At 46.7% G+C, this 25172-nt stretch overlaps 1 protein-coding gene across 1 annotated transcript in view; it reads left to right on the top strand.

The window, feature by feature from the left end:
- LOC115093484 (TGF-beta receptor type-2-like) overlaps positions 1-25172 on the top strand; it is a 128962-nt gene that overhangs the window by 62380 nt on the left and 41410 nt on the right. Inside the window, exon 2 of the mRNA XM_029605288.1 lies at positions 23290-23440. Coding sequence (XP_029461148.1) covers positions 23290-23440 — 151 coding nt within the window. The remainder of the gene's footprint in view (positions 1-23289; positions 23441-25172) is intronic.

Raw genomic sequence — 25172 nt, forward strand, 5'->3', positions numbered from 1 at the left:
GTTCCATAAGAAATACATTTCCTGAAGCCTATTTGACTTGTTTGCATGTCATGACTAGATTTTAAACTCCACAGAACAGGGACCCCCTTAAATTCCCCACTAATGAATGTTTTTGTGTAGTAGAGAGAGATGCTGAGGTTCATTTGTAAGAGCATCCCTTTGGGAGGTTGCCAGAATGGATTGTTTCTGAATGTAAAGATACCTAAGGTTTTCCAGAAAGAAGTCTTAAAAATTCAGTAGAGAGAAGCATGTGTGAGTTCTCCTCTGCAGTGAGCTGCAGATGGCACACAGACAGAACAGCTCTGTTTCATCTATAAAAAGAATTACATTACTACAGAAAACTGCAGCCAAGCTTTTATTTAATGCAAATAAATCAGATTAAATTACACTGGTTACCAGTGGTTTTTAGAATCAAGTTCAAGATTCTATTGGTGATTTTTAAATGCTTACACAAGAGCTGCGCTCATTATTTAACAGATTTGTTGACGCCATATAACTCGTTTCGGGTTTTACATTTTTCTCAAAGTGAGGTTTAAGTTCTCCCATCGCCAGTTCAAATCAGATTGGAGGATATGCGGCAATCTGCTTGTAGTTATTTTGGGCCTCTACTTTGGAATACTCTCCCCTTGGATTTGCAACTGGAGCCAAACGTCTGTAAATTTCAGAAAGGTGTGAAGGCCTGGCTGCTTAAGCAAGCTTTTAATGTGAGCTAAGTGTTTAGATGATTTCTGGTTATCTGTTTTAATCTGTGTTTTATTTTTAATTTTTCCTGTATTTGCATTTTCATGGATGTTTTGGTGATTTTGTATTGTATATATTGTGTTGGTTTTTGTTAATTTTTGGTTATTTTACATTGTTTTAGTTTTTAATTTGTACACTGCTTTGATGTTTATGCTTGAATAGCAATATATTAAATGATAAATATTGCATTGCATTATATTACAGTACATTACTCAGGATCTATTGTGTGTTAGAGCAGATGTTGCTTACCCAAAAGAAGGGGGCTTGTAGGCTTTCTCTCTGTGTTTGAGGAGCTAAATGGGGGAAAGCAGTGTGACGCTTTCCATTCCTCTTTTTTCCTCTAAGTTCCTAAGGCTGTGGACAAGAGAAGGAATAGGAGTCTCCCAGTGCACTATAAGAATTCTCTCACAGGGAAGGAGAGATCCCTATTTCAGAGCTCACGTGAGTTCTTTATGGAGGAGTTTTCATAGTGATCTTCCAGTCAGCGTGAACCACTTTCAGAAAAGAGGGATTTGCAGCCATTATGTGCTCATCCTAAGGAGCAGAGAGAGAGAGAGAGAGATGATGGTCCTGATAAGAAGCAGTTAAGCCATTGAAATTCAGGGACCTAAGCAGCATCCCAGAGTCGATGGTATACCAAGTGAGAGGGGGCCATTTCCCTTTGCCCCACTACCCCGCCATCAGGCAGTGGGAGGGCGCTGACCGGTCTGGGTGTCAGCACCAGTAATCAGATTCAGATAACTTTCTTGGCATGACAATTTTAATTATGTTGCCAAAGTAATGTACAAAATGCTTAAAATAAAAGGGTAAGAAAAGAAAGGAAAAAAAATTACAAAATGATAATAAGTCAAGTAATGGTAGAGATTAGGGAAAGTACAGCATTTGGGGACATGTCTCAGGTGGTCTGAATTGTCCTTTGTCAGGTTTCATTTCTGACCTGGTGGCAGGATACCACATGAATTTTGTTCCTGTAGCTGCAGTTTCTGCTCTATCGGTCAATGGAAAGGAAGCTGTAGAACTAAGGGTCACAATATGAAACTTCAAAAGGGGTAGATTCAGCAACAGTGTTAGGAGGTATTTTTCTCACAGAGATGGTGGTGGATGCCTGGAGTGCCCTCCTGGAGAAGGTGGTGATGACAAGGACAATCGCAGACCTCAAAAAAAAAAAATATGAGATGAACACTGAGGATCCCTAGTGGCAAGAGAATGGCAATGAGGGCACTGGGCAATCTTCACTGAGCAATAGTTGTTGGCCAAGGCAGCAGAGATATGGGGCTGCGTTGTGCTTCCTAAAGGGGACACAACAGGCATGGGGATTGGGCTCCATGGGGGAATTCGATCTACTTTGAATAGATGTGCATAAAAATGTTTCTGGGCAGAAGAGATGGGCCTTTATCTGCCATCATTTACTGTATTACTATTTTATTGCTCCTGCTGCTCATGGTATATCCTGGGAAATTATTAGATTTATTTATTTATTATATTCTGCATTTTGGCACTTTGAAGTGGATCATATTCAGGTATTGAGTTATTTCTCTGGCCCTAGAAGGCTCATAATTTAAGTTTGTACCAGAGGCAATGGAGGGTAAAGTGACTTGCCCAAGGCCACAAGGAGTGGCAGGGGGATTTGAATGCCGGTCTCCCTGGTTCAAAGCCAGCTGCTCTAACCACTAGGCTACTCCTTCCCGCCAGCTTCCTGGGAGGGGGAGAAACAACAGACGTGGAGAGGCAGGATGAAGGCGCAGAATAGTTCTTCCTTTCTTTGTTCTGCCCTATCCACGCCAAACTCACCTCCTCACTCATCCTGTAGGGAACAGGAGGAGAGGAGCTGGATTAGGGAGCAGCGTGGTTCTTCTCTAATCTATTCAGTCTGTTCCAACCTCAGCCCCACCACTCCCCTCCTGTTCCCTGCACCATGTCTGAGAGGAGAGGTGCTGAAGAAGAAAGCAGAAGGCTGTCCTCTGTTGAGTGATATTCTTGCACTAGCCTGGTGTGTCCGTGCTGGGATCAGGGAGGGGGGTGAAGGTGGAGCATAGTGGGGTCAGACTTGTGGATAGAGGGGAGAGTTCTGAGGTCTTCCATAGAAGGAGGAAGATAGAGAGAATGTATAGGGGAAATGATGAATGGGGAGAGAGAGAGATGGAGATGCTGGGCAGGGAGGAGAGAGAGAAAGAAAGCGAGGAGGGGCATTGGGCTAAGGGGAAAGAAAGAGAAAAAGAAAGAGAATGAGACTGGGGATAGAAGGGACCCTGTGCCAGTTGAGAGAAAGTCATGACGTAACTATGGTTAAAACCCAAACATCAATGAGCATGGAGAGGTTGGATGTTTTCAACAATAGCCTCAATAGTTTTGGTGGCTGTGTGGATTTTTTTTTACCAAACTTGGTAGTAAGACATGGAAAGGGAACTTGGATGTTGGATTGAGTATTAGTCTTGTAAATATTCAAGAGGAAGGCAAGGCCTGAAATGGCCTACCAGTGGATGTGGTGGAAGCCAGCACTGTAACAGAATCTGGATATGCTTGGGACAGACACAGAGAGTAGTGGTGGGAAAGGATTGTGAGGTTGGGTAAAGGGTAAAAGACAGGGATGGGTGGGAAGTACTCTTGGTTTAAGTATGGGAATGTAAAATATGTTATCTGCCCAAAGTGGTAAAAAAACAGAGAGGCTTAATCTCAACTAGACAGTCTGGTTAGACCAATTGGTCTTTGTTTTGTTAGTACTATGTTGCCTCACACATTACATCATTAGTGCTGGATTTCCTGCACCTAGAATCTGTTATGACTCCATCCTGGGTCTTATGCTTGGCAGTATCTAGGTAGTAGACAAATGAAAAAGTTTAGGCTCTGGTACCTGTTGTGCAGGAGGTGGACCCTTGAGCCGAGGTGGGGTTGATGCTACCCACAGGGCAAACCCTACGGGTCCCCACCGTCGGTAGGTGGAGCTGGCTGACTGTCGGAGGCCGGCTGGAGCTTCGCCAATACCAGCCCTCGTACCCCGCAGGTTGAGCCCTTGGGTACTGGGGCCGGCTGGAGTTAGATGGGCCTCCATCCGAGGTTTTCTAATGGATGAGGAGGAGGTCAGCCAGGGGCCAGCAGTGGTAAGAGTAAAAGGCCTGGTCTGGATGAGGCGGAGTCCCAGAGAACCGGGCGCCAAGTGGAATGAGAGGCAGACAGGGAGCACCCGAATAAGAACAGGTCGAAGCCTGAGAGGCTAAATCCAGAATGAGAATAGCAGAGGCGTCGTTGAACAGGCTGGAGTCAGGGCAAGTGGCAAGCAAGGTAGCGTGGTAAGGCAAGGCAATGGTCAAGTCTAGGAGATGATCAACGGAGTGGTCAGGCAAAGCAGGGGTCGGGTCCAGGAGATGATCAGTAGCGGGGTCAGATAAATCAGAGGTCGGGTCCAAGAGATGATCAGTAGCGTGGTTGGGCGAAGCAGAGGTCGGGTCCAGGAGATGATCAGTAGCGTGGTCAGGCAAAGCAGGGGTCGGGTCCAGGAGATGATCAGTAGCGCGGTCAGGCAAAGCAGGGGTCGGGTCCTGGAGATGATCAGTAGCAGGGTCAGGTAAATCAGAGGTCGGGTCCAAGAGATGATCAGTAGCGTAGTCGGGCGAAGCAGAGGTCGGGTCCAGTTGATCAGTAGCGTGGTCGGCGAAGCAGAAGTCGGGTGCAGTTGATCAGTAGTGTGGTCGACGAAGCAGAGGTCGGGTCCAGTTGATCAGTAGCGTGGTCAGGCAAAGCAGCGGTCGGGTCCAGGAGATGATCAGTAGCGGGGTCAGGTAAATCAGAGGTCGGGTCCAAGAGATGATCAGTAGCATAGTCGGGCGAAGCAGAGGTCGGGTCCAGTTGATAAGTAGCGTGGTCGAGCAAAGCAGAGGTTGGGTCCAGGAGTCAATCCATAGAACAAGTAGAACAACGCAGAAACACAGGAACAAGGGAGAGTACTGGAACTAGGATCAGGAATACGGACAGGACAGGAACCAGGAACACAAAGGAATCACCACAGGAAGCAACAATATACACGACCAGCGTGGAGACATGTTGCAAAGGCAACTAACTGTGGCTGGGCCCGGCCTTATATACACCGGGACCCAGTGACGTCATCAGCCAGGGCCGCAGGTTAGTTTCCCACTGCGGCCCCTATAAAGGAAGAGGAGATGCACGCGTGCATAAGGAGGGGCGCAGCGCAGGATTGAGGTGTCTCTCCGCGGAGCCGGATGTCCTTGGCGGAGACAGGAGCACCGGGGTGGCCTAAGGTCGTAGGAGGTGGCCCATGGCCGCGAGGGAAGTGAAGCCAGACGGTGGAGCAGGCAAAAGAAGGTAAGAGGGCCTGGCCGCAGGCCTGCCACGGCCGGCACACGCAACAGTACTTTTCATAAATAAGCTTGCTTTGCTGTAAATTCACTGACAGGACAAATCTTGTCTCCATGCCCGGACATGTGTTGGATCTGCTGTCAGATCCAGTGTGAAGGATGAAAGAGAGAAGGAGGTAAGGGAGGCGGCAAGGGCTCGGGATGGTGCAAAGCTGCTTTTAACCTGTTGTGATTCTGCCCCCCTGCAGATGCTCCTTTGTTTTGTATTTGGGAATAAAGTTTAATGACTGCATTTTAGTCTGCTGCTCTGCTTTTACTTTATGGATTGTGCAGGACCATTCCTTTTAGATGTGGGGGGAGGGGAGGCAGAGTGGAATTAGGAATTTTGCTGTTTCGGGTGTCCGTGAGCATACAATAGCAGCAGACGTACCACAGTCAGCCTTCAGCTGCAGACCAGGACCTGGTTTCCATTTCTACAGTCCTAGAAAATGACTTCTCCTATTATTCATCACCCAGGAAGACCAAATTGTGCTTATTTCCCTGTACTATGCTTGGGGTGTACAGCAATAGCAGAAAACGATGCCCTCCTATGAAAATATTTGCTGAGGCCCAACAAAATCTGTTATAACTTTTTCAACAGAATTATTTATTCTTAGGTTATTTTTCTCCCACTTAGGAAATGTAAAATGTAATGGTTTCCCTGTCATTTAACATTTAACAGGCGACTCTTAACAGCAATGCAGTAATGTTGCCCAAGGATCCCAGCCTCGTATTGACTGTAATTTATGGGAGCCATTTCTCAGCTTCATGAGATGTTCTGTGTAGTCCTTCTGTCATTCACCATCCCTCAATTTATGTGGTGAATTTTCCAATCATGAAAATAGGGATATATATATGAGTAGCATGCATGCACGATGTTGACAAGTCCATTCCTAGCAAAGGCTATAGAATCTGCTGCATTTAAATAGCTACAGCAATATTTGGATGATAATTCTCTACTAGACAACTACCAGTGTGGTTTTAGATCAAAATTTAGTACAGAGATATTATTAAGATCTGACTTAGACTATGTAATCAGGGATATTGACAGCGATTCTAGTTTTATTCTTGTCCTATAGACTTGTCTTCTGCATTTGATACTCTAAACTAGTGGTTCTCAACCTTTTTTTTGGCTGGGACACACCTGACAGATGGTTCTCACATGCGTGACACACTGAACATATGACCATCACGGGGCTAAATGTAAACATGCACTCTGCATCCACAGGAATCCCCTCAACCCCCAGCAATGAGTGCAGAGCAGATCTAGGGCATTACCCTGAACAACTCGCCATACAAAAAAGATATTCTGGTTCTGATGACATCTCAGTAAAAGCAAAACAAACTCCCTTTACTACCAGGCACAATAGCCTTCCTTATGAAAAGACAGTAATTTACCACTAATGCATGTCCTATTGAGAAAACACAACAAATAAGATTGATACAAATGCCTACATGCTAGTAAAATACCTCACCTCGGTCACACCCAGAACTGACCTTCACTAAGTACAGAAAAACCACAAATTATAAATATGGAGACAGAAACTGGAATGGAAAACAAAAAAAGCTGCTCTGCATGCAGTGCAAACCTGGAGAAATGGAAAGAGAAATATAGCACCTAACAGACTCTCAGGATTTGTAATAATGCACACAAACTAACCCGCACAACATTACACCTGTATTATGGAACACACTCAAACAGTAACAACCCTATCTAAGAAATACAACTATTAAACCAGGCCCTAAACACTAATACATTTCCTATTGGGAAAACAGAATAAGTCAAGCTGCTATAGAGCCCCACACAGAAATAATTGTAAAGCTGTACTAAAAATGTTACAAAACAGCTGCTGAACAGAATAATATCCAACAATTAAAAACTCATAAAAATTATTAAAACATGTCCAAATATCAATAAAATATTTCAAACAGCAGACATCGCATAATACCCAATAACTAGAATGGCAGTCTATCAAGAAAAATAAATTTTAAAAGCCACCTTAACTTCTCCTCTCCAGCAACTCTCCTCTCCTTTCCCTTCCAGGCCAATAGCACTCACCAGAAGAAGCAAGGGCTGCTGAAGCTCTGTCCTCACAGTCCTCTTCCTTAGCACCCACAACCAGTCACACCTCCCCCCCCCCCCCAATTAGATCCCATGACCAGCCTCAGTCTCTCTCACACCAGTCATCTTCCTGACCTGTCTCTCTCTCTCACAGAAACACATCACCTCCCTGACCAGTCTCTCTCTCAATCACACACAAATGCTCTCACACCCATGCACAACAGCTTTCACCCAGGCACCGATTCACATCCACAAGCTCTCACCCAGGCTTCCATTCACACTCACATACACAAGCTCTCACTCAAGCACCCATTCACCCCAGCTCTCATCCTAGCACCCATTCACACCCACACACACAAGCTCTCACCCAGGCACCCACACACACAAGCTCTCACGCATTCACACCCACACACACAAGCTCTCATCCATGCATCCATTCACACCCACAAACACAAGCTCTCACTTAGGCACCCATTCACACCCACAAACACAAGCTCTCACACAGGCACCCATTCACACCCTCAGACACAAGCTCTCACTCAGGCACTCATTCACACACAGACACAGCATCTCTCACCCAGGCACTCATTCACACCCACACACACCATCTCTCACCCAGGCACCCATTCACACCTACAGACACAAGCTCTCACCCAGGCACCCATTCACACCCTCAGACACAAGCTCTCACCCAAGCACCCATTCACCCCAGCTCTCACCCTGGCACTCATTCACACCCTCCCACACAAGCTCTCACCCAGTCACCCATACACACAAGCTTTCACCCATTCACACCCACACACACCAGCTCTCATCCATGCATCCATTCACACCCATAGACACAAGCTCTCACCCAGGCACCCATTCACACCCTCAGACACAAACTCTCAACCAGGCAACCATTCACACCCACAAACACAAGCTCTCACCCATGCATCCATTCACACCCACAGACACAAGCTCTCAGTTAGGCACCCATTCACACCCACAAACACAAGCTCTCACCCAGGCACCCATTCTCACCCACAAACACAAGCTCTCACCCATGCATCCATTTATACTCACAGACACAAGCTCTCACTTAGGCACCCATTCTCACCCACAAACACAAGCTCTCACCCATGCATCCATTTATACTCACAGACACAAGCTCTCACTTAGGCACCCATTCACATCGTCAGACTCAAGCTCTCAGTCAGGCACTCATTCACACACAAGCTCTCACCCAGGCACTCATTCACACCCACACACACAAACTCTCACCAAAAATGTCTTCTTCCTTTACTGCAGGGATGGGCTCCAGTTCCGCTGTGGCTTTACTCCAGCAGGCCTTCTTTTTTCGCCGCCATGGGGATGGGCTCCCGTGGTGGCCTCGGTCAGGAACGGGTTTCCTCTTCGCCGCCACAGAGATGGGCTCCCGTGGTGGCCTTGTTTAGTCAGGGTCGGGTTTTCCTCTTCACCGCCACGGGGATGGGCTCCCATGGCAGCCTTGCTTCATCGGGGTTCGACACTGCCATTCCTCCCACCTCACCCCCAGGCAATGCAATGCCTGCCTCACTGGCCAGTCAAAGGCTTCCTCCCTTCTTCCTACTCCCATTGGCAGGCAGAATGGAGGCTTCCCATTGGGCAGTGGGGGTAGGAAGAAAGGAGGCTTTCAATTGGCCCACGGGGCTGGAAAAAGGGAGAAGGAAAATACAATGGGGTAGTGGGACACCGGGAGATGCAACACACCTGCCAGTGTTTGGCGACACACTGGGGTTTGGCGACACACCGGTTGAGAAGCGCTGCTCTAAACCATAAAATTCTATTTCAAAACTGAAGCAAACTGGTCTAAATGACAAAGTTTTACAATGTTTGCTTCCTACTTATCTGATAAAGTTTTTGTGCCTGCCTGAGGGTGTATTTGTGTATGAGAATGAATGGGTTCCTTCCTGGAGTCTGTCTGTGTGAGAATGGGTGCCTGCCTGGGTGTGTGTGTGAGAATGAATTGGTGCCTGCCTGGGGGGTCTGTATGTGTGTGTGAGAATGAATGGGAGCCTGCCTGGGGACAGTGTGTGTGTGTGTGTGTGGGGGGGAGCCTGCCTGGGGGTCTGTATGTGTGTGTGTGTGTGTGTGTGTGTGTGTGTGACAATGAATGGGAGCCTGCCTGGGGACAGTGTGTGTGGGAGGGGGGAGGGGGGAGGGGGGGAGTCTGCCTGGGGTCTGTGTGTTTGTGTGAGAATGCCTGGGAGCTTGCCTGGGTGTGTGTGTTTGTGTTTATGTGAAGGAGCCAGTAAGAGTGAGAGTGTGTGTGTGTGTATGAGAGAATCCAGGGGAGTAAGAGCTTGTGTGTGGGGAGTGGGGGAGAAAGAGTGTCTTAGAGCCTGAGAATGTGTCTGAATCTGTGAGAGAGAGAGGTTGTAGGTGTGTATAAAAGCATGTATGTGTGTGTATGTGACAGTATATGTGTGAGAGAGAGAGGATAAAGTTTGTGCATCCCCCGCCCTGTAATCCTCGACAATCTCAGGTTGATTGGAAATCAAGAGATCCCAGGTATGGCCAGCATGGGGATTTTTTTTATCTTTATTAGTTTTAATTATTGGGTGTTATTTGATATATGTGCTGTTTTGAAATATTTTTTTAAAATGTATATGAAGTTATTCAATTTATCAGTAGTTTTAAAATATTCTTGAATAAGTATGGTTTTACTATTATAATTGATGCTTTATGTTTCTTGATTTTATTTGTTTTATGAGGAATGCTGGTTCTATTTTTCATTGTTGCACACAGAGTCTGGCTTCTTGTGGTTTGCATTTCAGTGTTTGTCTAATTTATGATCCTTTATTCTGTATTTGGTAAGGGTATGTCTCTGCTCTGTGCGTGTGACCAAGATGAGAGATTCTGCTAGCTTGTAGTGTCAGTGTAGGGATCTATAGCATTGAGTTCGTTTTGTTTCCCCAGTAGGTGGTGTATTGGTATTCTGGGACCCAGCATAATATTTACACTGTGCAGGGAGCCAACTCAATCCCTACCTCAGGCAGCAGATTGCCTTGAGCCACACTTGATGCAGATAAAGTGCATTTACACATGTAAAACCCAGTTTTAAGCATGTAAATGCTTTTGAAAATAGCCACTGCTATTACTAGCATCAGTAGCATGGGATATACTTAGGTTTTGGGTACTTGCCAGGTACTTGTAGCCTGGATTGGCCACTGTTGGAAACAGGATGCTGGGCTTGATGGACCCTTGGTCTGATCTAGTATGGCAATTTCTTATGTTCTTATGTTCTTAGGCCCATTGTGTTGCTACACTGGAGAGGTTTTAAGAAATGTATACAGATTTGCACCAGTTTGACTTCGAAAAATCACTGGAAAAGGATGCCCTTTTGTTTTATTTTTATTCTCCTGATGAATTTGTGTTTGCATGACTTTGGAAAGTGCAGTTTGAACCTGCTCATTCCATGAATCCCAGGCTAGGGGGTTAGCCTACTGCTTAGAGTAATAGGCTGGGAATCAGGAGACCAGTGTTCAAACCAGTTTCTCCCACTGATACGCCTTGTGTGTGCAAGTTATCACGTTTCCCATTATCTCAGGTATCCACTTGGATAGTAAGCTTTTTGGTCTGCAACTTGTTGTCTTGTACCCTAGTTCAGGGCAATGTATAAATAAACAACCCTTATCTTCTTCACTTTCATTTTCTTCCAGAGAAAACAATCCACCTTCCAATTTTCTCTTTACATGCCTCATTAAGGAAGAAGAAAGGTTATTACACCAATTAGGAGAACAAGATTAAAGTACAAATGGTTTGATGGATTTTAGATCGCATTAAACTGGAATTTCACAGCAAACTTGATGATCCACATAATTTATCAACTTGCATGAAGTACTTATGGCTTCACTTTATTTTTGGAACTCTTGCTCTAGATTTAATTAGTTAATAGTTTGTTCCAAGTTTTGCTTATCCAGCTGTTTTTTTTAAGTTTGCATTTTGATGTTTAGCATCAGTCTGTGTAACATCTGGAAATTCTTTAAAGAAGTGCATTGTTCCCTTTAAGTGCTCATGAAGCTTTATTAAATCATCTGCGTATTAATATTGAAAGTGTCCACCTGGGTTTAATTAGGACTAAGATGAGTGATGTGGCAATCAGGGTGCGCCTCTGGACCAAGGGGTTTGGAACACAAAGTTCCAAAGGAACTGTTAATAAGGGGATTTCTTTTTGTTTAAATGTTCGGTTCCTACTTATTAAAACAAATAGTGGTCCTGCGTCCTGTCATGGGGTGTCTTCCAAACTAGATAGTCGAACAACTCAAAGAGCCTATCTTCCAATCCTCTTTGTGTAAATAATACCAAGGGATGTTATTGGTGGGGATAATTTATATATTTCATGGACATCAGCGGATCAGCAGTTTGCTTGGGGTGAGATCCAGTGGACATACCAGTGGAGTCCATCCTGCCAGCAGCCGAAGAAAAGAGGGGAGAGGCCTGATCTAAGTGAGAGTCTCTGTGAGTGAAAGAAGGAGTCTGTATTTGTTAGTGAGAGAGAGGGTGTGTATGAAGGATGGTGTAAGTGAGAGAGGCTGCCTGTATACATGAGTGAGAGAGAAAATATGTGTGAAGGAGGAAGGGAGATTGTTATGTATGTGTGTGAGTGTGAGCGGAAGACTGTGTGTATGAGGGAAGGTGTGAGGGAGAGTGCAGGACTATGTGTGAGTGAGAGAGGGAGCCAGTATTTAGGGCTTAACTTTGGAGGGTATGGAGCAAATCAACTGCAGTGAGGCCCTAGTTCGTTGAAGATATAGTTTTGGGGTTGGGGCTACCATTACAGTGCAGGGCCAGAGCAATCACTCCTATTCACTCCCCCCAAGGACGATCCTGCTTGTGTGAGCAAGTGTGTTTGTGAGAGTGTGTGTCTGTGTGTATGTGTGAGGGTATGTGTGAGTTAGCATGTGAGTGAAAGAGGGAGTATGAGTGAACATGTTTCTGTGAGAGATGCGTATGTAAGAGGCAGTGTGTATGTAAGCATGTGGGTGTGTGAAAGGGAGAGAGTATGTTTGAGTTGAGCATGTGTGTGAAAGAATATGTGTATATGAGAGAGAGGGGAGAAAGTATGTGTGCTTCCTGCCCCCCGATCCACTACAATCAAAGGGTCACTGGAAATCAGAAGTTTCCAGGTGTGAAGAAGGGGGGTTATTTGATGTGTCTGCTTTTTTAAAATATTTTTTTGGTGTTTGAAAAATGTGTAAAAATTTTTATATGAATTTTTAATCATTGGATGTTCAGTTTGTCAGCTGTTTTGAAATATTTATTCTTTTTATTATTATGGTTTTCCTATTATGATTGATGTTTTATATTTCTTGGTTTTATTGTTTGATGTTTTATGGGGAATGGTAATGTTTCTGTTTTTCAAATGTTGCAATGCAAACAGAGTCTGGCTTGTTGTGGTTGCCAGTTCAGTTTTTGTCTGCATGTTTCTATTTATACTTTATGATCTCTTTATTCTGAATTGATTGATGGTTTGTCTATATTCTGCATGTTTGATCGAGGAAAGGTATTCTGCAAGTGTGAAGTTTCTGTGTATGGATCGAGAGCAATTTGGCTTGTTCTATTTTTCTAATAGGAAGTCCTCAGACATAAGACATAATTGGTTCCTGAAAACCATGTTTTAAATCAAAATACATAAGTCAAAACCTATTTTCCCATAAAAATAATGTTAGAAATGGGAGATTGGTTCCAGCAACAAGGCCCAAACCCTATTTTCATGAAAATAACCCAGAATTTTGTAACAGTTTTCATAGATAGAGTGCTATTTTGGTATGGGAGGTTTTCTATATTGTAATTGCAATTCAGTTTACTCATGGCTTTCTGAGTGCCAAGCCCACACCCAACATGTGTCATAATGTACTTAATACAATATGGATTCCAGGTGGCCTTTTAGCTTTTTCACAGGGTTTTCTGGTTGGCACTATAGCAGTACATGTAAATATAATATACATGTTGTTGTAAGTGATAGTTTTACCTCCGAAGAATGTCTTTTTTCATGTAAAATCCGCTATTATAAATGCATAATTTTTAATTGTGCGTGGAGAGGGCCATGAGGGGAAGGGAGGGACCAGGGGTTGGGGGGGGCACAAGGCTGTAGGGTTCTCCTAGGGCACATAATACTCTTGTACCAGTCCTGGTTCTGGAGGTTTTACTGGCAAGAAACCACAAGAAAAACAACTTAAAGACTTCAAAAAGAGACTCTGCCAGCTGCCGACAATCAAATTACAATTTCAAAAATATATCTTTATTTCTTTTCTCCTAATGTGGACTTTACAGAGGCCTCTATTTCACGAAGTTTGGATGTGCACAAAAATTACACAGGAACAAATCTCGGAGGCACAGGGGTCAAACATTGCAGCATGAGGAAAAATGGTGCAAGCCGAAGATCTGCCCATTTTCATGGCTCAGGAATTTTGCAGAGCCAAGACCAATATGAGGAAAGATATTTCTGGCCCAGAATATAGGACAATTTCATATGGTTATTATTAGAAATCCTCTAATACACACACTGAAGAGTGTGATTGCTTTCTAAAGAATATCCTAGAATAAAAATACAGACCCATGGTTTTCATTTAAAAAAAAGTTAATGTTTTACTCTTTTCCTCCCTATATGTTCAGCTGTCTCAATATAAATGTCCATGAGGCTACAGCATATAGATACATAGAAGAGACTGGTAGAAGAGGATCATTTGGTCCACCCAGCCTGTCCATTTGGACTTGTCTACTATGCTGTCGTAGGTCTTATTTGATTTTCGTTCCCTCTGCCACTAAGGTCCCTTGGTGTCTGTCCATGTATGCTGAATTGTGCTGCTATTTTGAATCTTATAATCTCCACTGGCATATGGCTTATAGTGCATAATTTTGGTGGTTCTCCTCTGAATTGCCTTACTGGCATTTTGTAGATGTAGTCTCCAGAACTAAATACAATTGTAAAGGTGCAGCCTCACCAGAGACCTTCCTCTTCCGACTAGTGATACCCCTCTTTACTACTTGTTGCAAATGATACCACAACTGTGCTATGCACTCAAATACAATACAAAATGTTATTTTTAATAGAGGCAAACCCAACTGAAACCTGCTTCTGGTGATTTCCATTCTTACTCCCTCTCTGCAATATTCCCTACTCTTCCTGTTTTAGCTTTCTGGCAACCACCTAATCTGAACGAAAAATCAGTGAGAAGCAAGATTCAACCGGAAACTAAAAGAGAAGAAAACGGCATACAGTCCTGCAAGATACCATGCCACTGACTGTGCCAGCACCTATCACAGGATCCTGTAGTTATCCACATGGGAAAGAATACAAAGGGAAGGAAAACCATAGGGCAGATACCCCTTGTAGTAACATGCAACCCAGAGCTAGAAAAGCTGGAAGAAAGATCATAAAATACTACAGCTACATTCAGGTACTGCGGGTATTCCCCTATCCCCAGAGGGAGGGCTCACAATCTAAATTTGTACCTGAGGCAAGGGCGAGTAAAGTGACTTGCCCTGGTTCACAGCCTGCTGCTCTAACCACTAGGCTTTTCCTCCACTTATACCTGGATAAAGTTATCCAGATAACTTTAGGACAGGCATCAGCTGGAGAATGCTGATGCTCGGCACTCTCCAGCTCAAGTGTAACCATATCTCAGTAATGCCTCCGACTCTGCCTCTTTCTGTGCGAGTACATTTGTGCAGACAATGTCTTCCCCAGACAAAATGTATCTGTTCAGTGGGGGGGATATTTTTTAACTTTGCAGATTTTTTTGACTAACTCCCAAAGTTAGCTGGACAAACCTTTGGAACATGGTCCTTTCAATATAAGGGGACGCTATTGATGTTCTTTTAACCACTCTCTGTATAATAGGCGACTGGATTTGTGAGCACTGGGCTTGTTTGTTGCAGGGTCCCCAGGTGTGCACGCACAGGCGGACGTCACAGGGTGCACAGTACTACATGCTGCCCACCCATCTGCCAACCGGCCAAGGCAGGGGCTGGCCTGCGGGACGCAAACCAGCTTGATTGGAAGCTGAATAAACATCACTGCGCAGGGGCAGCAGTCTGTGCTGGTGGGAGGAAAGCCGGATCGGCAGCGGTGTGTGTGTGTGTTGTGTGTATGTTGTGTTTTGTGTGTGTGTGTATGTGTTGTGTTGTGTGTTGTGTGTGTGTGTGGGGGGGGGGGGTGGGGGGGTGTTTTGTGGGTGTGTTGTGTGTGTGTGTGTTGTGTGTGGGTGTGTGTATGTATGTGTGTGTGTGTGTGTGTTGTGTGTGGGGTGTGTGGTGTGTGTGTGTGTGTGTGTTGTGTGTGTGGGTGTGTTGTGTGTGGGGGGTGTATGTGTGTGTGTGGGGGTGTTGTGTGTGTGGGGGTGTTGTGTGAGTGTGTGTGTGTGTGTGTTGTGTGTGTGTGGGTGTGGGTGTTGTGGGTGTGGGTGTGTTGTGTGTGTGTGGGGGGGTGTGAGTGTGGGTGTGTGTGTGTTGTGTGGTGTGTGTGTGTGTTGTGTGTGTGTGTGTGTGTGTGTGTACAGTCCAGGTTTCAGAGCATATGTAGTGAGGCTGTGCTGCTGAGCACATGTACTGTCCCTACCCTTCAGCTGTGATGGGGCCTGCTCCACTAATATAGCATACATTATATTATTCAATGCACAAAATGTGAAGAGAGGTGCTACATTGATGAAACAAGCCAGATGTTAAAGACAAGATTAAAAATATACAGACACAAAATAAAGCATCACAAAGAAGGGCAAAGCAACAATGTGGGGGGAACATTTTTTCAGGTCAGGTCACTGCATCAAATCAGTGACTTTATAATGCAGATACTAAAAGGTAACTCCAGAATTACCCAAGAATATAAGTCATTTGAAGTTAATAGAATCATAAAAGGACTTAATAGGAACAAGGATTCCTCACCCTTTACCAGAGGATGTGGTTAGTGCAGTTAGTGTAGCTGGGTTCAAAAAAGGTTTGGATAAGTTCTTGGAGGAGAAGTCCATTAATGGCTATTAATCAAGTTTACTTAGGGGTAGATTTTAAAAGAAGCGCGATCAGCCTACTTTTGCTTGCGCATCAGACTCAAGCAAAAGTACGCTGGATTTTAGTAGATACGTGCGGAGCCGCGCGTATCCACTAAAATCCTGGATCGGCGCGCGCAAGGCTATCGATTTTGTATAGCCTGCGCGCGCCGAGCCGCGCTGCCTCCCCCCGTTCCCTCCAAGGCCGCTCCGAAATCGGAGCGGCCCTCGGAGGGAACTTTCCTTTGCCCTCCCCTCACCTTACCCTCCCTTCCCCTACCTAACCCACCCGCCCGGCCCTGTCTAAACCCCCCCTTACCTTTGTCGGGGGATTACGCCTCCCAGAGGGAGGCGTAAATCCCCGCGCGCCAGCGGGCCTCCTGCGCGCCGGGCCGCGACCTGGGGGCGGGTACGGAGGGCGCGGCCACGCCCCCTGGCCGTAGCCACGCCCCCGTACCCGCCCCCAAAATGCTGCCGACACGCCCCCGAAACGCCGCAACGACCGGGGCCCGCCCCCCCGACACGCCCCCGACACGCCCCCCTCCGAGAACCCCGGGACTTACGCGAGTCCCGGGGCTCTGCGCGCGCCGGGAGGCCTATGTAAAATAGGCTTCCCGGCGCGCAGGGCCCTGCTCGCGTAAATCCGCCCGGTTTTGGGCAGATTTACGCGAGCAGGGCTCTGAAAATCCGCCCCACAGAGAATAGCCACTGCTATTAATTGCATCAGTAGCATGGGATCTTCTTGGTGTTTGGGTAATTGCCAGGTTCTTGTGGCCTGGTTTTGGCCTCTGTTGGAAACAGGATGCTGGGCTTGATGGACCCTTGGTCTGACCCAGCCTGGCAATTTCTTATGTTCTTATGACATAACCCTGCTGACTCTCTAGCAGTGTTTTCACCACTCTGATAACACATCATCCCCTCTTCCATCATTTCTCCCTTTCAGATACAAATGGGCAGATTGGGTGAACCAATTGGTCCTTTTCTTCAGACATCTTCTATAGTCCTATATTTCTATGACACTAGTACTTCACTTCGACATTAAGACCATTTAAAGTGCATGCTATAGCACTCATGTTCTATGCTTGAGGCCAATAACTTTTAAACAGCTGCATGGGCGTACGTGTACGCCGGCTCGCACCGATGGACGCAGCCTTTTTAAACCTTACGCCCGTGTATGCGTGCAATTTTATATGGACGCGTGCATGTGGGCAAACGCCACCTCTGCCATGTAAGCAGGGGGATTTTGCTAGGCACGCGCGCTGACGCAAATACTCGTTTCCCCAGTTTCTTCCCAGTTTGTCCTGGTAAAGGAGAGGACTTCCTAACCACCCCCCCCCCCCCCCCCCAGCTAGATAGCCTCCCTCTTACCCTATTAGCCCCGACCCTTCAAATCCTGCTGACTAACCCTGATTTTTTAATTTTAAAACTTACACGCCATCCATAGCAGAAGTAAAGTTATACTGTAAGGGACTCTGGCACACGCTTGTGAGCGTAAATACTTAGGGGCGGATTTTAAAACTTTTGTTTGCGCTCCAGGCGCAAACAAAAGTACGCTGGATTTTAGTAGATACGCGCGGAGCCGCGCGTATCTGCTAAAAACCTGGTTCGGCGCGCGCAAGGCTATGGATTTTGAATAGCCGGCGCGCGCCGAGCCGCGCAGCCTACCCCCGTTCCCTCCAAGGCCGCTCCGAAATCGGAGCGGCCTTGGAGGGAACTTTCCTTTGCCCTCCCCTCACCTTCCCCTCCCTAACCCACCCACCCGGCCCTGTCTAAAACCCCCCCTTACCTTTGTCGGGGGATTTACGCCTCCCTCCGGGAGGCGTAAATCCCCGCTCGCGAGCGGGCCTCCTGCGCGCCGGGCCACGACCTGGGGGTGGGTACGGAGGGCGCGGCCACGCCCCCGGACCGCCCCGGGCCGTAGCCACGCCCCCGTACCCGCCCCCAAAACGCTGCCAACACGCCCCCGAAACGCCGCGACGACCGGGCCCGCCCCCCCAACACGCCCCCGACACGCCCCCCTCGGAGAACCCCGGGACTTACGCGAGTCCCGGGGCTCTGCGTGCGCCGGGAGGCCTATGTAAAATAGGCTTCCCGGCGCGCAGGGCCCTGCTCGCGTAAATCCGCCCGGTTTTGGGCGGATTTACGCGAGCAGGGCTCTGAAAATCCGCCCCTTAACGCGCAGACTTCACGTTACAGACCCGGACTGCCCATGTCCTGCCCAGATCCCGCCCCTTTATTTGCCTTTTCGTTTTGTGCATGTACGGGGAGGTGTGCGCACACTCGGGTGCTTCTTAAAATCTGCATGGCGTGCATCAGCCCGAGACTCGCGCGTATCTCCCAGATTTGGTGCACACACAGCTTTTAAAATTCACCTTTAAGGCCCCAGCATGGATGCTAAAATGGTCTCAGAAAACGTTAGCATGTATGTGCCAGAATTAGCCTGTACCACACACGTGACTGAAGGAACATCAGCGTGATATTTTCTCCTCCACACGCTCTTTAGTACACAGAGCAGGTGTTCACTTTTTAGCTCACACACTATTTCAGAAGCTCAGTTAACAGCATGTGTAGGGGGTTATTGATAGAGGAGATGATGCTGTTAGAGCAGGATATGTTGAGGGAAGTGTGGAGTAGAGGACAGGCAAGAGACAGAAGAGAGAGAGAGAGAGAGAGAGAGGAGGGGAAGACCAGAAATGAGATACACCAACCATTCACTTAAGTACTTCCAAAACTTCCACATTTATTTAGACAAGAAAATGTAATTTCAAACCAAAGGTTCACCAATGGCAGCTGTTTTTCAAACACTGTTGTACGCTGCACAGTGTTGTCAACGATGCAACGAAAGGCCCATCCCACACGTTCCAATCGAAAGCCGCGATTGTGCTGAAATTTTACACTACATGCGTTCGTGTCCTTCCTGGTTTCAGATGCTATGAGCAGTCCGCAGGGCAGGTGTTACAGCAGAAACAAGGCTTAAGCAGTTCAGCCATAAGACTTTCACAGAAGACATTGAATGGGATGCTCAAGAGGCAGCCCCCTCTCCAGCCTTTCCTCCTCGAGTTCAGGAATCTCTAAGACACCGTTCCTGTGCGGTGTGAACAGAGGGGATGCCACGCAAGGGGTGAAGTACCTTCAGGGGGATGGGGCAGATGGTGTTGTGCTAGGTCACCTGAACTTGCTTTTCTGGTGTATGGAAATGGTCATTGCTGTAGTTAGTCTGTACACTGAGGCTTCAGCATGAACAGTTGTCATTGTGGCATTGCTCGCAGAGGAGAGGATGGTCGTATGCTGGTGTTACAGTTGACTTAGGGCTGGCAGATTTCCATCCCTGGCATCGATGGAATGGATGTGCTGAGGCTGGAGAAGCTCCTTCTGATTCTAGTCCTCCTCTGTGGCAGCCATTTTGGTTTGGCTTTTCCTTTCCTGGAAGTTTCTGCTCTTCTTTCATTTCGACTCCTGGTGTCCAGATGCTCTCTAGCTTCTGTCCCTCAGCATGGACAACAAATCCTATGTGCCAGGCTTCCTTTTACACAGTGCTGCAGCAAGGGGGTTGAGCCACATGAGGAACAGAGGACTGCACATGTTTGGTTTACTGTTCACATGCTGTTTTCTCATGGCCTCATGCTATTTAACTCACAAATGCTATTAGCACAAAGAAGATACAGTTTCATAGGTTACTGTGCCTGCTTATAGTATTCACATGGGGGCGGATTTTCAGAGCCCTGCTCGCGTAAATCCGCCCAAAACCGGGCGGATTTACGCGAGCAGGGCCCTGCGCGCCGGTAAGCCTATTTTACATAGGCCTACCAGCGCGCGCAGAGCCCCGGGACTCGCATAAGTCCCGGGGTTTTCTGAGGGGGCGTGTCGGGGGGCGTGTCGGGGGCGGTCCCGGTCGTCGCGGCGTTTTCGGGGCGTGTCTGCAGCATTTTGGGGGCGGGTACGGGGGCGTGGCTACGGCCCGGGGCGGTCCGGGGGCGTGGCCGCGCCCTCCGTACCCGCCCCCAGGTCGCGGCCCGGCGTGCAGGAGGCCCGCTGGCGCGCGGGGATTTACGCCTCCGGGAGGCGTAAATCCCCCGACGAAGGTAAGGGGGGGGGTTAGACAGGGCCGGGCGGGTGGGTTAGGTAGGGGAAGGGAGGGGAAGGTGAGGGGAGGGCAAAGGAAAGTTCCCTCCGAGGCCGCTCCGATTTCGGAGCGGCCTTGGAGGGAACGGGGGTAGGCTGCGCGGCTCGGCGCGCGCCGGCTATACAAAATCCATACCCTTGCGAGCGCCGATCCAGGTTTTTAGCAGATACGCGCGGCTCCGCGCGTATCTACTAAAATCCAGCGTACTTTTGTTTGCGCCTGGAGCGCAAACAAAAGTAGGCTATTCGCGCGCCTTTTAAAATCTGCCCCTTTGTTGGGGGATTTATGCCTCCCGGAGGGAGACGTAAATCCCCGCGCGCCAGCGGGCCTCCTGCGCGCCGGGCCGCGACCTGGGGGCGGGTACGGAGGGCGCGGCTACGCCCCCGGACCGCCCCGGGCTGTAGCCACGCCCCCGTACCCGCCCCCAAAACGCTGCCGACGCCCCGAAAATGCCGCGACGACCGGGACCGCCCCCGACACGCCCCCTCCGAAAACCCCGGGACTTACGCGAGTCCCGGGGCTCTGCGCGAGCCGGTAGGCCTATGTAAAATAGGCTTACCGGCGTGCAGGACCCTGCTCGCGTAAATCCGCCCGGTTTTGGGCAGATTTACGCGAGCAGGGCTCTGAAAATCCGCCCCAAAGTGCATTGCAGACTTAGTGGTGTTTTAATATGCATGTTAAAATTTTATAGTGCATGCACGGTAAAAATATTTTAATGTGAGTTTCAGTGTATAAGCCCCATAGTGTCTGTTTCAAACAGGGCCACAGAAAAATAAGAATCAAAAACTTGTGGTGACGTTTAGATCAGTCATGCACTAATTTTATATTTTACAGGATGATCTTATTATAGATATTTAAATGCTGGCCAAACTGGAAATGTTTTTCTTATAGCCTTTCCTTCCCCCATTTCCTTATTTGAGTACATATAGGTCTTCTCGATAGCAGAAATAATATGCTAATGTTCCCGCTTTTGAATTCTGAAAAAAAAAACAAAACAAAACAAAAAAAACGGAGAAGCCTTAGTTCATGTGTTTATTTAACTTTCTGGGAGTCTGTGGTTCAGCTCCATGTGTTTATCTGATGACAGTAATCACACACGCCTCATGCTTTAGGGATCTGCTCAACGTAATTCTCAGCCCTCAGACATTCTGTGGAGCCACTGGCACATCTGTCTGTAGGCAAGAGAGTCACTAACTGGCTCCCTGTCACATGGACAGGCTGAGATAGTCCCCATAATTTATTTATTTATTTATTTAAAATTTTTATAGACCAACATTCATCAGGGATATCACATCGGTTCACATTGTAACGCAAACAGACGCCTGGGGAGGCGTTTTACATCGAACAGAGTTATATCAACAATTTATAACAAATTAACAAAAGAACAATTGAGGGGGGGGGGGGTAAGAGGGGGAATATAAGGAGGGAAAGTAACATTGAAAGTAACATTGAAAGTAACATTGAAAGTAACAATATACATGCCTCCATGGCATGTATATTGACATGCAGTTCAAATTTTTATAAGGCTGGATGCTTCGAGTTAAACCAAGGACTCATTCAGCTTTCTAGTTGACATAGAGCTGGCTTCTGACTGTTCCGTGTAAATGGAATATAAATCTTTTAAATAAATGAAATATATATATATATCCTCTACTCAGCTGGCTCTTTCCAATATTCAGTTTGTACTATAGTTGCTGCAAATATACAAACAAGATGCAATCATTCTAGACCTTAATAATCTTAATTTTACGGCCATCGAAGAATACACATAGCCATAGGTATCAAAACAACAGAGCCGCAGACACAAAGCTCCTGAGAGGCAGATGAGGGGAAGGAAAGAAGAAAATGCCTTCATCTCTTGCTGAAATACACTGGAGCATGTGTGCCTTCTGGAGAGGTGAAGTGGAATAAAGATGTCATCAACAGAATGTATTTTTATTTTATTTATTTATTTTTTATTTAGATTCTTTTTTATACCGAAGTATAGCAGAATGCCTTCACTCTGGTTTACAGTGAAAACCAACTTCATACATAAAACGTGTTCATAACACATAAAAATGTAAATAACAATTAACATTTCGGCAAAAGCAGAGGTAGAACAGATTAAAAGAGAACGACTTACAAATCGGTCTTTCTGATATTTAACAGGCAATGTTAGTTAATTAGGGAATTAATTTAAGAGTAACGTTGCAGGGGGAAGAGAATGTAAAAGTGAGGCTTTTCTTACGATGATAAGAGTGTCTTGTAGCGATCTATTAATGCATTATTGAACATGGGTTGGACCAGAAATTCCACTTCGGTTCTGGAAAATGCCATTTTCTCAAACTCCTGATGGTTAATTGCAATGTCAGCAACTTATGTGCAAGACTTTGAGAAAGCGGGTTTTTGTGTGGTGTCAGTGATGGCATTTAATTGGCTAATTCTTTGTCACCTGTAAAAAAAGATCACGCTTTGAGAAATGCAGCATCTTAAACTTGCATTCTTTTGAAAGAAAACATTTGTTATGTTTTCTGTAATATGTTCTGTTTTGAAAATGTCCTCGTATCAGATTTCCATTTAACTGACTTTGACACAATTTATAAAGAAATGCTGCAATGTAAAACAATTATGAATGAAATATTCTTTCTTAAAGGGATTCTGATGTACAGAAAAATGACGAAAGAAACGTTTAGTTCTGGTTCCTTGTCACTTAACTGGCTATGCCTCCAATCCATTATGTCAATCTTTTATAATATAAAACATTTTACCCAAAAAATTCAATAATTGAAAGTAATAAATAAATTCACTTGAAACCATCAAGTTAAGTGCCAGGCCTCTTGCAGGATAATTTTCTGTGGCTCAGACTGAGACATGAGTTATTTTTTTTCATGCAGCAGGGAATGAGGTGCCGGCAAAGAAACAAGACAGAAGTGACACAGAAAAGTTCCTTAAGAAAGGGGAAAAAAAAACCTCTGGCATAAGTCAAAGCTTCTAAATAAACGTTATGCTTTCTGCTTTGCTTTGCAGTGCTTCGCGTGCAGGCGCGCAGACATCTAAAGACCAACGTGTGCAAATGGTGCGACCATACTCAGCCAGTGTGTGAGGACAAGGTCTGCTACAGTAACTGCTCCCTGAGCTCCTATTGTGAGAATCCCGACGAAATCTGTGTCACCCTTTGGTAAGCGACAGTCACAAATTGTTCCCACTACAGCACGATGCGCCGCTGGTCAAGAGAGATTACTAGGGTGGCCAGGAGGCTCCAGATTTTCAAGGACAGGCTGATTCAGTCCTGGTTATTACGCCTCCCCCGCCACCCACTGCATGCAAGGACTTGTAGTTCTTCTTTTCCTAGGGGCTGCAATAGGGAAATCAGAACTACAAATCCCTGCGTGCATCAGGATAAAATCAGGAGTGGGTCAACCTGGGTCCTGAAAAATCTGGAGCCAGTTGGCAACCCTAGAGGTTACTATGTGAGCCTAAGCAGAGGGAGGTTACGCAACTTGTTCGAGGTCACATAGCAAGTGGCAGTAATGTTTGGGAATGGATCATAATCAGACCATCATGTCCCCGCCCTCACTCTGCCCATCAGTTCAGTGTCCTAGCTGGCCATGATACGTTTCCACCAAAGCAGCTTTCGCTTCACCTCTTTTCCTGTGTGCTGTTAACGCCAGCCACATAATTACCGCTTCCTCATATATTTAAACAGTATTCGTCCATATAAACATCAACAGATAAACTGTGTTATTTAGATTTATAACAGACTATTCCCATGGTAACTACATTTATCATGTTCTTACTGCCTTAATTGGATGACAGTCTGGTTTGTCTTCACGGCAAAAATGATATTCACTAATCTGACTGCACCACTTCACTAAACCGACAATGTCAGCAATGTTCTGCTTATTCATCGGTGTGATAAGAATGTAATCTGACCCAAACGCAGATTGAATTAACTTTGTTTAGACTGGGATGGTAACTTTAAAACGAGTGCATGTGCACCCATATATGTGCTTATGTGGACGCGCAGTCACATACGCAGGAATCTTATATCGGCCAGGCAAGTACACACTATGGGGCAGATTTTCAAAGGGGTACGCACGTAAGATATGCGCGTACCCCCCGAAAACCTGCCCCAAGCTCCCCCTGCGTGCACCGAGCCTATGTTGCATAGGCTGCTGGGGCGCGCAAAGCCCCGGGACGCGCGTAAGTCCCGGGGCTTTCCTGGGGGGGGGGTGTCGGGGGTGTGTCGCATCTGGCGCGTCGTTGGGAGCGTTCCGGGAGTGGGGCAGCGGGCGTGGTTCCAGCCCGGGGGCGTGACCGCGGCCTCCGGACCAGCCCCCGGACCGGAACATGGCACGCCGGCAGCCGGCCCGGCGCGCGCAAGTTACGCCTGCCTCGGGCAGGCGTAACTTTTGGATTAAAGGTAGGGGGGGAAATTAGTTAGGGCCAGGGGGTGGGTTAGGTAGGGGAAGGGAGGGGAAGGTGGGGGGAGGTGGAAGGAAAGTTCCCTCCGAGGCCGCTCTGATTTCGGAGCGGCCTCAAAGGGAATGGAGGCAGGCTGCGCAGCCTTGCACGCGCCGATCCCGGATTTTAAAAGATACGCGCAGCTACGCGCATCTCTTTTAAAATCCAGCGTACTTTTGTTTGTGCTGGATGCGCGAACAAAAGTACGCGCGCGTATTTTTCTAAAATCTGCTCCTATATGTCTAGTGCTCATAGGTGTGCTCCTAATTTTAAGCTTTTACAGGAGCATCTGCTAATCCGGCAGTTTCCTTGGGAATTGTCATCCTTTACGCACACAAGTGAGGTAATTTTATAACATGCGCGCATTGAGGAAATGACCAGTTTAACCAGTTCTTCCACTAGTTTGCCCAGTCTATCTCTAGGTCATCAAGACCCCCCCTGGTTCT

This window comes from Rhinatrema bivittatum, chromosome 6, assembly GCF_901001135.1.
Source record: "Rhinatrema bivittatum chromosome 6, aRhiBiv1.1, whole genome shotgun sequence".
Classification (NCBI taxonomy): domain Eukaryota; kingdom Metazoa; phylum Chordata; class Amphibia; order Gymnophiona; family Rhinatrematidae; genus Rhinatrema; species Rhinatrema bivittatum.